At 39.5% G+C, this 14,144-nt stretch overlaps 1 protein-coding gene across 1 annotated transcript in view; it reads left to right on the top strand.

Annotated features, from left to right (window-relative positions):
* Positions 1 to 14,144, top strand: part of ltbp3 (latent transforming growth factor beta binding protein 3) — a 90,627-nt gene that overhangs the window by 59,649 nt on the left and 16,834 nt on the right. Inside the window, exons 3-14 of the mRNA XM_061898361.1 lie at positions 47 to 210; positions 290 to 395; positions 2,523 to 2,609; positions 3,935 to 4,051; positions 4,122 to 4,277; positions 5,987 to 6,094; positions 6,290 to 6,346; positions 6,530 to 6,607; positions 9,758 to 9,886; positions 10,524 to 10,655; positions 10,729 to 10,857; positions 10,935 to 11,054. Of these exons, the coding sequence (XP_061754345.1) occupies positions 47 to 210; positions 290 to 395; positions 2,523 to 2,609; positions 3,935 to 4,051; positions 4,122 to 4,277; positions 5,987 to 6,094; positions 6,290 to 6,346; positions 6,530 to 6,607; positions 9,758 to 9,886; positions 10,524 to 10,655; positions 10,729 to 10,857; positions 10,935 to 11,054 (1,383 nt within the window). The remainder of the gene's footprint in view (positions 1 to 46; positions 211 to 289; positions 396 to 2,522; positions 2,610 to 3,934; positions 4,052 to 4,121; positions 4,278 to 5,986; positions 6,095 to 6,289; positions 6,347 to 6,529; positions 6,608 to 9,757; positions 9,887 to 10,523; positions 10,656 to 10,728; positions 10,858 to 10,934; positions 11,055 to 14,144) is intronic.

Below are 14,144 nucleotides of genomic sequence, written 5' to 3'. Positions count from 1 at the left end.
GAGTGTTAATTGTAGCTCCTTTAATGCCCTCCATGTGTGTTTGCAGTGCAAATAAACGTACGTGTTCACCACACACCAGACACATCTGTGGTCATCCAACCTGTCAGCCATGCGGACAACAAGCCTCTCCAGAAGACGAGTCCGCGCCCCACGCCCACGCGACACAAGCCCAAGGGGCGATGCTTCCAGGAGACCACCCCCAAACAGGCTGTGAGTTTACAAGTCACAGAGCTGACGATGCCTTGTCTCACCTCCAAGTGCTTCCTCATGTTATGTATCATCACTGTAGTGCAACAGCACCCCGCTTCCTGTTCTGACCAATCAAGAGGATTGCTGCGGCAGTGTGGGCAACTCGTGGGGACAAAACAAGTGTTATCAGTGCCCCAAACTGCCAAGTAAGAGTTTATAAGACATACAGAATACCTCTGTAATTAACTGGCGACTAGGTAGGGCTTTTCTGGTTTTATGATGCAGATACCAATTATCCGTTGGTGAGATTGGCCGATACTGATCACATGCATTAACTAGTGATGTCTCCATTATGGGACAGGGTCTTGGGCCGATATTCACCTTTTTTAAAAAACTTTTTTACTTACAAGAAATGTAGTTTATTTGCCACAAAAGAAGTGATGGCTCCACACTGTGTATGGACATACACAGTTAGCTGCTAACCACCTCATGTCAGCTGACGGACCAAGATTTAATTAAGTAGATTGATTACAACGTTTTGTTGTAATCAACATTGAAAAACATTAATTGGCATTGGCCGATCACACACCTTTTTTGCGGAAATTTGCGGATACTAATGGCCGCATCTCTAGTCCAGACAATGAATAAATGGTTATATTCAGTTTTTAATAAAGGTCTTAAAAATATAAAGTAAGTGTTGTTTTAAGCGCAACCCTTTTGGAGGACACTAATTAAAGTCCAGTACTTGTGGAAGTGAGAGGAGGAAAAGCTCTCACTAGGTTGGTGAGAATGTTTGGTGCCACCTGCTGTTTTGCACGCATACATCTCTCAACCCTGAACATGAGACGTTTTGTTTTTGTTAAACTTTTTTAAAACTGTTGTCTTATATATGCGTCAATTTGGTAGACATTTTTAATTTTTTGCAGTTAATGAATACACGCATTTAACTATGAATGTCAGTAACGTTAAAGTACAACTAGAATATACACTCACTGACCATAACCTGCACAGTCTACTCATCGTGTATCACAAAACCTGCATTTAATTCTATATTTTTCATTGTGGTAATTGTGTACCCTTCTTTATAGTACTATAAAATAGAAGCACCTCTCATGAAGTGCAGTTGTACACCACTGCCTAGTACAGTACAGTAATAATAATAAACATTTCTGTCTGCAAGTCAATCTTTGTGCGTGATAACAGCTTCAGAGGTAGGATAAACACATCCAAGAGTCCAGTGAACTACGTGAATAAATAATCAGTATATGTTTGAGTTTTTTTTATGTTGAGCACTATTTTCATACCCTTATCCAATATTTGTATCAACCCCATCACCTAAAATCATCCTTATCTGCACCTTGTGTGTTCCAGGCAACAAATTCATCCCCGGTCGGTTTACACCTCCCACAACTTAAAAAATATGGACCAAGATTAAAACTAGCTACTTGATACCTCTGTACATGAAAGTACGGGAAGAGAAAGCGGAAGCAATTACATGAATTACTCTCAGACAGTGAGACAGAGGAGGAGAATGTGGAAAATATGCCTTTTCTGCATTAGTATGTTCCTATTGGCTGCCCCGGTGCAGGACTGTCATCACATCGCCAGTAAGGTTGATTTTCAACAAACTCTTGGCTCCATACATTTTTTCCACTGGACTATTATTCCAGCTCTCAGCTCTGAGTCACACAATGCAGCCCTTTGACAAAACCCAATACTGTATGTCTGGTTGGAATTTAGGCTCCCATTCTGATTGCTAACAGCTTTGTTTCATCCATATCCATTTCAATTTTATTTGTACACTTAAATTGACAATGTCGGCTATTTTCCACCCAATTTGTATTATCAATATTTTGGTCTTATAAAAAAACACTCTATGTTTTTACTGCTTTGTGTTGAAAACAAATCAACCAATTTGGAATAAGAACAGGACAAATACATAGTTTTATTCACAATAAAATGTGTTCACAGTATTGTGAGACTGGATTTACTCCACAGAAGGCCTGATAAAAATCTAAGAAGGGGAAAAAAGTAATTTGTTTAACTGTAAAATCTGGCCAAAAATCCTTCACTAGCTTTAACAGCTGCAATTTCTCAGGCAGTACTGCCAAAAATACACCTTGGCACTAAAATGAGCCTTAAAATGTAGTCAGAAGCTAACTTTTTATTGCTGCAATTTGATTATTTGGGGAAATAGACTTACTTGGTTCCTTGGTGCAAAGCAATACATTTTTTATGCTCTGTAAGTATACAGACTAAACTGAGAGGTGCTAATTAGTCAGTTTGGAGGTGTTGATGCTAACTTATCCTTGTGTGCTTCGCTGTTTCCATAGATGCTTCAGTCAAGCAGACCATTGTAGAAGATTTTGGCTCAACATGCCCACAAGGTTATAAACGATTCAACAGCACGCACTGTCAAGGTAACAAGCTGGATTTAGATGATTTTATGGACAAGTCGTTGCTCTCAGTTCCATTGCATGCTCATTTATATGATTTGTGACTGTGGAACCTTTTTAAGTAGAGCACCCCTGAGGTTGTACTGTGTGGAATTCAAATAAAAAGTTGCACGAGACTCCGGCCTTCAAACCACCGTCATGCACTACCTCACCGTCTTCTCCGTAGGGATGAGTACTGAAATCGATACTTTGAAACGTACCGACCGAAGTTAGTCTGTATTACCGGGTACCGAGTCATGTAAAATCAAACTGATCTGTAATTTGATACCATTAGTTGCACGTGACGTGACATCCGGTTGCAAACTAGGCATCGGCTCTAGCACTTGGCAGGGAGACAAGCTGTCAAGCAGCACTCAGTGCGGACTCAGCCCGACTGCCTCTGTGTAATGTTAATATTTTCCATGCCAAAAAAGCAATAAGAAGGCGCTCAAAAGTATAGTATGGCTCCGCAGTGTTCAATATGCGCTGGTTTGATGCTAATTTACATTGCATTTGCCATAGACATGCTAAAAATCAGCATTCGGTAATCAAAGCTACAACAAAGATAATGCACATTACAATCAAACAGCTAGTGTGTAATAAATATACAACTAACAATGTAAACACTTTGTAGGACTCAACAAAATAAAAGACTTGATGGTAAAGATTACTTCCTGACTAAGGCACCACACCATCGTCCAGGGTCGTGTATAAAGAGAATATGGCCAACTCGGTTTCAGACCATCTCCTAAATTATAGGTCAAAAGTCACTCACGTGACCACCAACTTTGAGCTGGCCACAGCTGGAGATGTGGGTGTACTGCACTTCCTCATTCAACATCTCTTTTATTTGTCGTGTTTATGCATTTCTGATAATTGTTTCTGTCCTTGAACGGTTGTTTAAAGTGAATATGATATCTGCTTGGTGGATGAATGGTTAGAAATGTTGGCCTCACAGTCAGGAGATCGAGGGTTCAAATATTTTTGGGGGTTATTCCGGTGTGGAGTTTGCATGTTAAGCTTCCTCCCACATTCAAAAAACATGCATTTGACCGCTTTGTTAAATCATTGCACCCAGGAAGAAAGTTCCGGTAATGCTTAAAATGAGCAAAATACTGTGATTATTACATGATTTGATTATTTGTATTTCATTATTTCCTACGGAAAATCCCAACCAATCAGAGGCATAAAAGTTTCACTGTACTGTACTCTACTGTGCCTACTGAATCCACAGTTTCAAAAGACTGACTAGAAAACACACCCTACAGTCTTTCAAAATAACCTTTCCATGTTTTGCCCGCCCGCTACAGACATCAATGAGTGCTCCATGCAGGGTATCTGTCACAATGGAGACTGTTTGAACACCCTGGGAAGCTTCAAATGTTCCTGCAAGGATGGCTTTGTCCTGGAGAGGAATCGATGCGTCGGTGAGTGGACATTACTGATAGAACATTCTGAAATTGGTCCTGGGAGTGAAAGTGTTGTGTTCTTTGTCAGAGTCTCCAGCCGAGTCCGCCCAATGCTTCTTGATGGCGTCCGATGTCAGAGGGTGCGAGCATGCCCTGCCCACTCACCTCACCAAGGAGATGTGCTGCTGCACTGTGGGCAAAGCTTGGGGGCGTAACTGCGAACGGTGTCCACAAGAGGGTACAGGTCTGTAATATACAGTACATTATACAGAATATGTACTCACAATGTGTTTATGATGCCATTTTGTTGTAGGGTACAACTGTACTGCATCGTACTTGGAACTGTTACCTTACCGCATTTAGCCACATGTGAGGTGCAAACATATTATAAACACCTCTTCATGTGCAACTGCAAACTAATAAAGCTATTCTCAATAGTGTAGAATTTTTGTATAGTTTCTCATTATGTTCTTCATATACAGGACTGTCTCAGAGAATTAGAATATTGTGATAAAGTCCTTTATTTTCCGTTGTGCAACAAAAAACATGAAAATGCCATACATTCTGGATTCATTACACATCAACTGAAATATTGCAAGCCTTTTATTATTTTAATATTGCTGATTATGGCATACAGCTTAAGAAAACTCAAAAATCCTATCTCAAAAATGTTGAATATTTCCTCAGACCAAGTAATTAAAAAAAAATTTATAACAGCAAAACAAAATCAAACATTTGAAAATGTCAATTAATGCACTCTGTACTTGGTTGGGAATCCTTTTGCACGAATTACTGCATCAATACGGCGTGGCATGGAGGCAATTGGCCTGTGGCATTGCTGAGGTGTTATGGATGCCCAGGATGCTTCAATAGCGGCCTTCAGTTCATTTGCATTATTGGGTCTGGTGTCTTTCAGCTTCTTCTTCACAATAACCCACAAATTCTCTATGGGGTTTAGGTCAGGAGAGTTTGCAGGCCAATCGAGGACAGTAATGCCATGGTCAGTACACAAGTTACTGCTGGTTTTGGCACTGTGAGCAGGTGCCAGATCATGCTGGAAAATTAAATCATCATCTCCATAGAGCTTTACAACAGATGGAAGCATGTACACAGCTGCATTGACTCTGGACTTGATGAAACACAGTGGACCAAAACCAGCAGCTGACATGGCTCCCTAAACCATTGCTGACTGAGGGAACTTCCGTTGTCTAGAGTTCAGGAGTGGCTTGACCATGGGAATACGGCTATTGAAGCTGTATCTGTTGAAAAGCTCAATGGAGACGATGATTTCATTTTCCAGCATGATCTGGCACTTGTCCACAGTGCCAAAACCAGCAGTAACTGGTGTATTGACCATGGCATTACTGTCCTCCATTGGCCTGCCAACTCCCCTGACCTGAACCTCATAGAGAATTTGTGGGTTATTGTGAAGAAGAAGCTGAAAGACACCAGTCCCAATAATGCAAATGAGCTAAAGGCCGCAATTGAAGCATCCTGGGCATCCATAACAGCTCAGCAATGCCACAGGCCGATTGCCTCCATGCCACGCCGTATTGATGCAGTAATCCTTGCAAAAGGATTCCCAACCAAGTACTGAATGTATGACATTTTCATGTTTTTAGTTGCATTACAGAAAATAAAGGACTTTATCACAATATTCTAATTTTCTGAGACAGTCCTGTATATGTTGTGGGCAATTTGTGTATTGTGGAAACAGAAAGCTGTAACTAATTAATGATTCAGTTAGTTCAGTTATTTTAAGAGCAGATTAATAATTATTAGTGCATGTTGACACGTAGCTTTTTTTATACATAATATCATACAGAAATTGTGTTGGTTTGTATTTTTTGGGGAATCAATGGATCTTGTTCATTTCTTGCTACATTTCATTTGCATAATGTAAAGATTGTATCATATAAATCACCAATACATTTCTCTCTATGTGACACGCAGTTGCCTTTAGTAAGATCTGCCCTGCGGGCAAAGGCTGTGTTCTCCAAAATATAACAGAAACTGTGGCCATCCCTCCTTTGCCTTTCCCCTGGAAGCCGGACAAAGAAAGTGAATACCCCACTACACTTTGTCAGCAATCTCATTGCAAACTCTCAATGACAAAATGTACTTTTCCTCCCTTTCTTTCCAGACACAAAGCAGCCGGTAAGATTATTCCTCCTTTTATAATGTGACTTTGGTTTAGAGCTAATTTTTTTTTTTTACGATTTCTGATGGTCTTTTTAAACCAGCAGAGGCCACCAGAGACAACAACCGCTGTGCAGCAGGATCCAACCACTTCCCACAGTCCTCGTGTTCCTGGTAAAATACTCAGTTTTACACACTCAAAACATATTCATTTAATGTCTTCATGCAGATACAGTATGTGTTTGATGTGCAAGGAAATTGCACTATGGACTTGGACAAATGTCAGCACAAATCAAAGTGTATTCAATGTTCTTACTTCAATTAAAGTACATTTCTACTTTTTTTGGGGGTCTGCAGTTGTCAAACCCACCCCTCCCACCATCATCAGAATGACCCATGGCAATGACCCCTTAGAGACCCAAACGAAAGTCTCACGTAAGTTCCCTGCAAACCTCTCCACCATCCTTTAAGGGACTTAAATGTAGTCTGTAAATGTAAAAATCTAACATTGGGTTAAGCCCTCATACATGTCAAGCTAACTGTTCTTACAGTATGTGTTACCTTATTTCCTCTAATAGGGGGCCCTACTTGATTGGATGCTGTTAGTCGCCAGGTGCATTATAATTCCAAGACAATTTTCCTTTTATTTAAAAAATACTAATGACTTCAGTTGGAGTTAACGGATAGCCCGGAAATACTCAAAGTGCAACCGCTTGGGACTTTTGCGGCCCGCCGTTTTTTTAATTAACCTACATTTTAAAATTAAAAGAAAACTAAGAAAAACAACAGCAAGAGTTTAGAAATGACAGCAAAACTGTGTAATGCAATGGGAAAAGTTGAAATGCTAATACAGTAGTACCTCAACTTAAAGGTAAGCAATGAAGATTGGTTCTGTGACAGCTCTTGAGTCAAAACACACAAATCAGCGTTGCTCATTGAAATTAATTAAAATCAAATTAATAGGTGCTTGGTCCCCAAAACAGCACAACTTTAACATGTTTTAAAAAAACAAAAAATATTGTACATACCGAACTCAATAGAATGTACTACAGACAACTACTGTAGTTTTATGAAGTAATTTAATAATACTGTACAGCATTTACCTTAGAAAGCGGATTTGTTTGTTATCTCCTTCCAGCTGCTTCTCTGTTAAACACACCATCAATTCAACAGAGAGCTTCTCCATATTTTTATGAATACATGTCTGCAGTTTAGGTAATATTTTAAAAGTCTTGGCTGGCGCTAAACTCATTCTGACTCAAGGTGCAGACTAGTAGTGATACACTCCAACTGCTTCGTAATGTCTACTACATTTTTTAATGATTTAGTTCTTTAATTCAATGATTATCATCCACTTTTTCTTCTCCGCACTGTCCTTCACAGTCACTTTTTTCCTTCCCGTGGTTGGAAAACAAAGTTATATCCTTTTCTAGCTGTAAGCTAATGCTTGCAAGTAAAACCGGATGATTTGGTCAGATCTTATAGGGATTCACTGCGTTTATTACCCCACCAAAACAGCGGGGATGCTTGTAACTCAAATTTTTGCGTATGTAACTATGTGCCAGCCAGAGTTGCTGGGCCATGTGCACCTTGGTAAACCTCACTCTCTGACAACTTCAAAAGAGTGTGCTGGCCTCTCGGGCTTTTAGCCTAGTAGCGAGCACACTTACTGTACCTCTCAATTGGGCGACGTGGGTTCGCGACCTGCTCGCAGTGGTGGCAGTAGGGGAAGATGGATACACAACGCAGAGCCGCTACACTTACAGCAAAACAATTAGTCGAGAGACCGGTTTTATTTCAAAACACTAACCTAGAATGATAATGCTAATAATAATAATAACAATAATAATGTGTTTAATCAAATTTGATTGACATGAATAAGTGTAAATGTAATCAATTTCTCTTTGGCACACCTTGTATCCAAACTCAAGCATCGAAACAAAAAGAAAGAGGATCTTTTTATGAAATATTATCCCTAATGACCCTAACGACCAGAAACAGGAACAGACTCAGAACAACAGCACCCCCGGCCACTATATGAGGAAATATGATACATTTGATTTGTTTTAGCAAGCAAATGGGTCATTTTGTCCGCTATAGGTTTAAAGGTATGTGAACACATTTTCAAATACATTTCATAATGTTATGTTTCATAGAAGAAAAGTGTTACCTGATTACTGCAAACTTGTGCAGCATGTTGCCAAACAAATTCTTCTTTAGTCTTTTTTGCTTTCTATGCTTTATTTGTCCCACGTGTGCTCTTGTTGCTGCTGTAGTAGGAAACTCACAGAGGGAGTTTAAACATTGAACACTCACTAGTTGATTTAATGGCTTCTACAAGCATGACAGCTCAATAACGATCAGTAAAAATATGTTTTATGGCAAGTGTATTGTCATTATGAAGCTGCACATTAATCGAATTGTCCTCCCAGAGTACTAACAAAGTGTGCCCCATAAGGCACCCAGTGAGTTTTCAGTTAAACCCAAAGTTATATTTATATATAGCCTGGCTTTATGTTGAGTTAAAGACAATTTGCTGGTGATAAACGGGTTGTCCTATCTAGTCTTGAGCGCAAACGGACCAGGGAGCATAAGCTCTTAACATAATCTGATCGATTCAATTCTCTGGATGAATGTCAATATTCACAGAAATATTTTTTCTTTATTTTTCTCATGCTGCTGCGCCTCCCCTGAAGTTTTCTGACGTTTCCCAGGGAAGGACTGCCTCAGATTTTGAAAATGTATTAAGGCTGTAACTATTAAGGCTCTATTCTACAGTTTGCGCTTACGTGTTGTTTTTACGCGCTTGAAATTTTGCACGTTTCTCTTATCCCTATTCTCCCACTCCGAATAAATGTTTAAGTCCTGAATTAAGGCAAGCTCATTACTAATGAGGTGGACTTTTGGCATGACACCTTTTTTTCTTGGTTGTGTGAAAATCATTGAACATGGGATTTTACTAACATTTGTGAATATCATTAAAATCCATGAAAAATGTAACACTTTAAATTTTAAAAGGCTGAGTCAATGCAGGCCGTGCTATATATTGTATGTGTTCAACGTTAGACATCAACGTTGTCTCAATTTACTAATACAACTATTTTAAATAAATATTGAACATATTACATATTGTTATGAAGGTGTCTGTTACTACATTATATATATAGTTGCAGTATGTATATGAAACGTTTCTGGAGCGTTTTGAAGTTGTTTTAGAGGGCTTTGAAGGTTTCGACGACGACTCCCATTAACCGCATCTTTCAAGGGTTTTTTATCATCGTTAAAATCGTTAAAAAAAGACCTGTGTTCTTGTCTCATAATTATTGTAAAAGATTGGCAAATTCTCCAAAAAGTACAGTTTCATTTTAAGGCTATAAGTCACCAGAATCCTTTAAACAGTTTGTGAAATAAATGTGAAAAAATCTTAGCCTTTTGCCACTTTCCTGCTAATAGACACTCACTCACCAAGTAAAACAACTGCTTCAACTCAACACATTTGGTCCAGGCTATAAATAGTTTTCGGCTTGACTGTAAGTGTATCTGCCATTAGATGCTAGTAGAATGTTGTGTGTTCCCTCCCTGAAGCAGAGACAGATGAATGTAGGCTAAGCAGGAACATTTGTGGTCATGGAGAATGTGAGAACACCCTGAACAGCCACATCTGTCACTGTCACCCCGGCTACCGTCTCAACCCGCAGAGGAACATCTGTGAGGGTAAGAGACCCCGGTTGCTCGAGTGAGGATGTGCACACCTGGAAACATTTTTAGGGTGGAATAGTAGTGCCAGGACACGTGCATGCTTGCCTTTTGCATCCTGCTACTTTTTTATTCAAGCTACATTTTCCCATCACATTTGGTAGCTGATTATTGTGTGTTACAGTAGGGAAGGGATTCATATGACTCCATTCCTGGGTGGATCTCGCGTGAGAGGAAGGTGGCGGGGTTAATCATTTTGCAATGCAGTTTGCTAAAAATGATGGGAAGCGCCATTCTACGTAACAAGTGACACTGTGATCTAAGTTGGAACTGTGACGAAACATGTTTTAAGATATTCATCACTCGGCTACTCTAATCATCCATCCCTCACCCTCCCGGTCTGTCACATTTCATGTGTAAGGTAAACCGCAACAAATGAATCCCTTTCCTACTGTACATAACATGGACCGCACAGTCTCATCAGATCTAATACAACAACAGTGTTTCCTAAAATGATAATGCTCGGTGATATGTTTCTTATTTCAGCAACTACAATACAATTGTACATTATTATTGCATCACAATAATAAACAGGATACAGGATCAGTAGGTTTTATATACTGTATTAGGTTTTGATGATTTATTTTCTTTCCAGATGATAATGAATGTGAGTCGGAGCCTTGCGGTCAAGGCAGAGGCTTTTGCGTGAACACTGAGGGCGGCTACAAATGTCACTGTCGCCAAGGTTATAAACACATGGTGCAGCATGGGAGGCTTAAATGCGTCGGTAAGTCCGGCTAATGACTCCATTTTTGGGGGGAGTCAAATCATTCATTTACTTTGTATTGTCTGTGTTGCAGATGTGAATGAGTGCTCCAAGCACGACATATGCGGCGCTGGAGGCCAGTGTGTCAACTTGCCAGGTTCTTATAAATGTGACTGTCACAGCGGCTTTAGGAGCAAGTCGCACCGTCACCCAGTTTGTGAAGGTAAAACCACTACAAACACAGCAAAACATTCAACTAGTACGCTGGTCTTAACATTTTGGGGACTGGACTTCTTTTAGATATAAATGAGTGTTTGAGTCCAGACACTTGTCCGAATGAGCAATGTGAAAACACGCCGGGCTCCTTTGAGTGTGTTCCCTGTTTGCCTGGTCATGAGGTCCGCGCTGGAATCTGCTACGGTAAGTAGAGACTGCATTGAATAAACACCCTGTTAACCGGAATATTAGACACCCTAAAAATAGGATGACTATTTTTCAATTTATAGACAACGATTTTTTATTAACATAATTAGCAAGTGGTACAAAAATACAATATTAAAGAATATCATATTTCTAAGCTGCTTGACAAGTTAATGGTTCAGAGATCAACATTATCTTAATATAAGCATTGTAACTTCTCCGCGATTGTTTGGTAACTTGCTCAAACTTTGATATACTTTTATCCAGCGGGATGCATCTTTCCAAGTCACTGGTGTGTGTGAGTGACTGGGAGAAAATCTTTGAAAAATAGAAACCTTTTTTTCCCCAGCAGGTCTTTAGTATAATGGAATAATCTCTCCAGGTCACTTGTGTGCATACTTGCCAACCCTCCCGGATTTTCCGGGAGACTCCCGAAATTAAGCGCCTCTCCCGAAAACCTCCCGGGACAAATTTTCTCCCTAAGATCTCCCAAAATTTAGGCGGGGCTGGAGGCCAGGCCCCCTACAGCTCCATGCGGACCTGACTCAGCAATGTTGTGATCCTCTTAGCAACATTCCGTTCTCATTTGCGGATGTCTACAACAAATCCAGTACTCAAATGGCAGAACAAAGGTTACTCAAATAGTGAAAGTTAAATAAAATTTTTTTTAGTAACCAGCAAGCACAGTACATTTAGATAGTACTTTATTTATTCCGTCAGGTAAAACAACTGTGTTTTTATTACTGTGTATTTGATAGGGGCCGTCGGAAATTCAACTATTTCTTTTATTTATGTATATAATAAAATATATATAACTAGAATTCACTGAAAGTCAAGTATATCATACATATATATATATTTATATATACTGTATATATATATATATGTATATACATATATATATATATATATATATAATATATTTATATATATATATATATATATATATATATATATATATATATATATATAGTAGGGGTGGGCAAATTAATGCGTTAATTACGCGTTAACTCATTAATCTATTAACGCCGACAATTATTTTATCGCACATTTGCGTAGGTTGTTTACATGCTTTTATTTTGTTAACGCCTTTTCTTAACAAGATGGCATCTCCCGGATGTACTTCGGCGTCGATGGGCTCTTGGTAAAGATGGAACATTTGGCAAAAATACCGGACAATTCTGCAAATTTCATGGCTGGCTTACAGCGTGGTCACTCCGGGATCACTTACGACCGCCAGACAATTCTGAATGTGGATAGATCGGGCCGTTTTGGACTGAATGACGCGTGCTTGCTAGACCGGCTAGCTAGCATGGGAATACTTTGCCGGCTACATCCAGCGGCCTGTGAAGCAGCGGAGTATTTGTGTTGTCAGTCTATTTATGAATAATGCAGACGAGGCGTGTTGGCTGAGTTCTTAACGTTTGCTTTCAGAGCGTGCATATCACAACATACAAGATGCCGTCATGGCGACCCAACCTGTACCGGGCTACCGTGCATGCTCGTCACTCCTGTTGCATGCTGGGTAGGGTAGTTCTTTTTTTCCCTGGCTCATAACATCACAAATAGTACCATGTATATGTGTTCAGTTTATCAAAGCACCAAGCAAACAATCGGAAAATTCCCATCATATCAATTCCTATATATGGTCATAATTATTTTAAGTGCACTACGCAGAATAAACACAACATTATTAATATTGCTACTACGGATAATTTGATCAAAAATTCCCTAAAACAGCCCACTACCTATAATATAGGTTTTTTAAACATAAGACCCTGATAAAAAAAAATGTTTCTGCTGTTACCTCAGAAATTGCCTGTTCAGATGTTATGATTGTGGCTCAGAGATTTGTATGTAGATTATATTTATTTTCCATAACAAACAGGATAACTTAAATACCCTGGCAGTGGCAATAAGCTTAAATGTTTGTATTTACATTTTTTGAGTTGATTTTCATAAAATATGCTATTTAACTGCTACTGTTTAACAAGGACTGATTTAAATTGTGTTTGCACAACAAATGTTTTGGCGCTTTTGTTCATGTGGGAGAATATTACAATAAAGGTGCATTACACACTACTTTTGAATTCATTATTGGGCTTTGCGTATACAATGCAGTTAATCGCGATTAATCGGAGAAATAGTGCGATTAACTTCGATTAAAATTTTTAATCGTTGCCCAGCCCTAATATATATATATATATATATATGAAATATATATGAAATACTCGAGTTGGTGAATTATACTCCTCCCCTCTTAACCACGCCCCCAACCACCCCTTTGCCCCACCCCCGACCAGGTCCCCACACCCCCCACCTCCCGAAATCGGAGGTCTCAAGGTTGGCAAGTTGGCTTGTGTGTGTGTATATGTGTGCGTGCGAACTGAAAAATAGCTATGAAAAACAAAAGCAATTTTTTTTCCCAGTAGGTCTTTTGTGTAAAGGTTTAATGACTCCAAGTCACTTGAGTGAGTGAGTGAGTGAGTGAGTGAGTGAGTCAGTGTGAGTGAGTGAGTGAACGGAAGCAGAGCTAATTTTTCAAGCAGGTTTTAGTGTCATGGTTGCATCTCTCCAGGTCACAGTCTGTTTTTGTGAAAAAGAAAAGCTATCTTGTTCCCCAGCAGGTTTTTGTGAAATAGACTAATCTTTTCAGGTCACTTGTGGGTTTGTGCGTGTGCATGCTAATGTGTTTGTAAGTGAGCAAATAAAGGAAAAGCTCTGAAAAAGAAAATCCCTTGTGTCCCTCAGCATGTTTTTTGTGCAATGGATTAATCTCTCCAGGTCGACTGTGTATGTGTGCAAGTGAATGAACGGAAGAAAAGCTCAGAAAAATTAAAAGCTCCTTTTTTGCAGTGGGTCTTAGTGCCATGGGTGCACCCCTCCAGGTCACTGCTGACTGTGTATGTGAGTGAGCGAAAGAAAGGCTGTGAAAAACCTTTTGTTTTTCCCAAGCTGATCGCTCTGTCATGGATGCATCTTTCCAAGTCACGGGCACATGTGAGTGACTGGAAGAAAAGCTCTGGGAAAACTTAGGTCTCTTGCCTAATTGATTAATTTCTCCAGGTCACTTGTGTGTGTGCGAGTGAA

Source organism: Nerophis ophidion, linkage group LG04 (genome assembly GCF_033978795.1).
Source record: "Nerophis ophidion isolate RoL-2023_Sa linkage group LG04, RoL_Noph_v1.0, whole genome shotgun sequence".
Lineage (NCBI taxonomy): Eukaryota > Metazoa > Chordata > Actinopteri > Syngnathiformes > Syngnathidae > Nerophis > Nerophis ophidion.
This window is presented reverse-complemented; position numbering and strand designations above follow the sequence as displayed.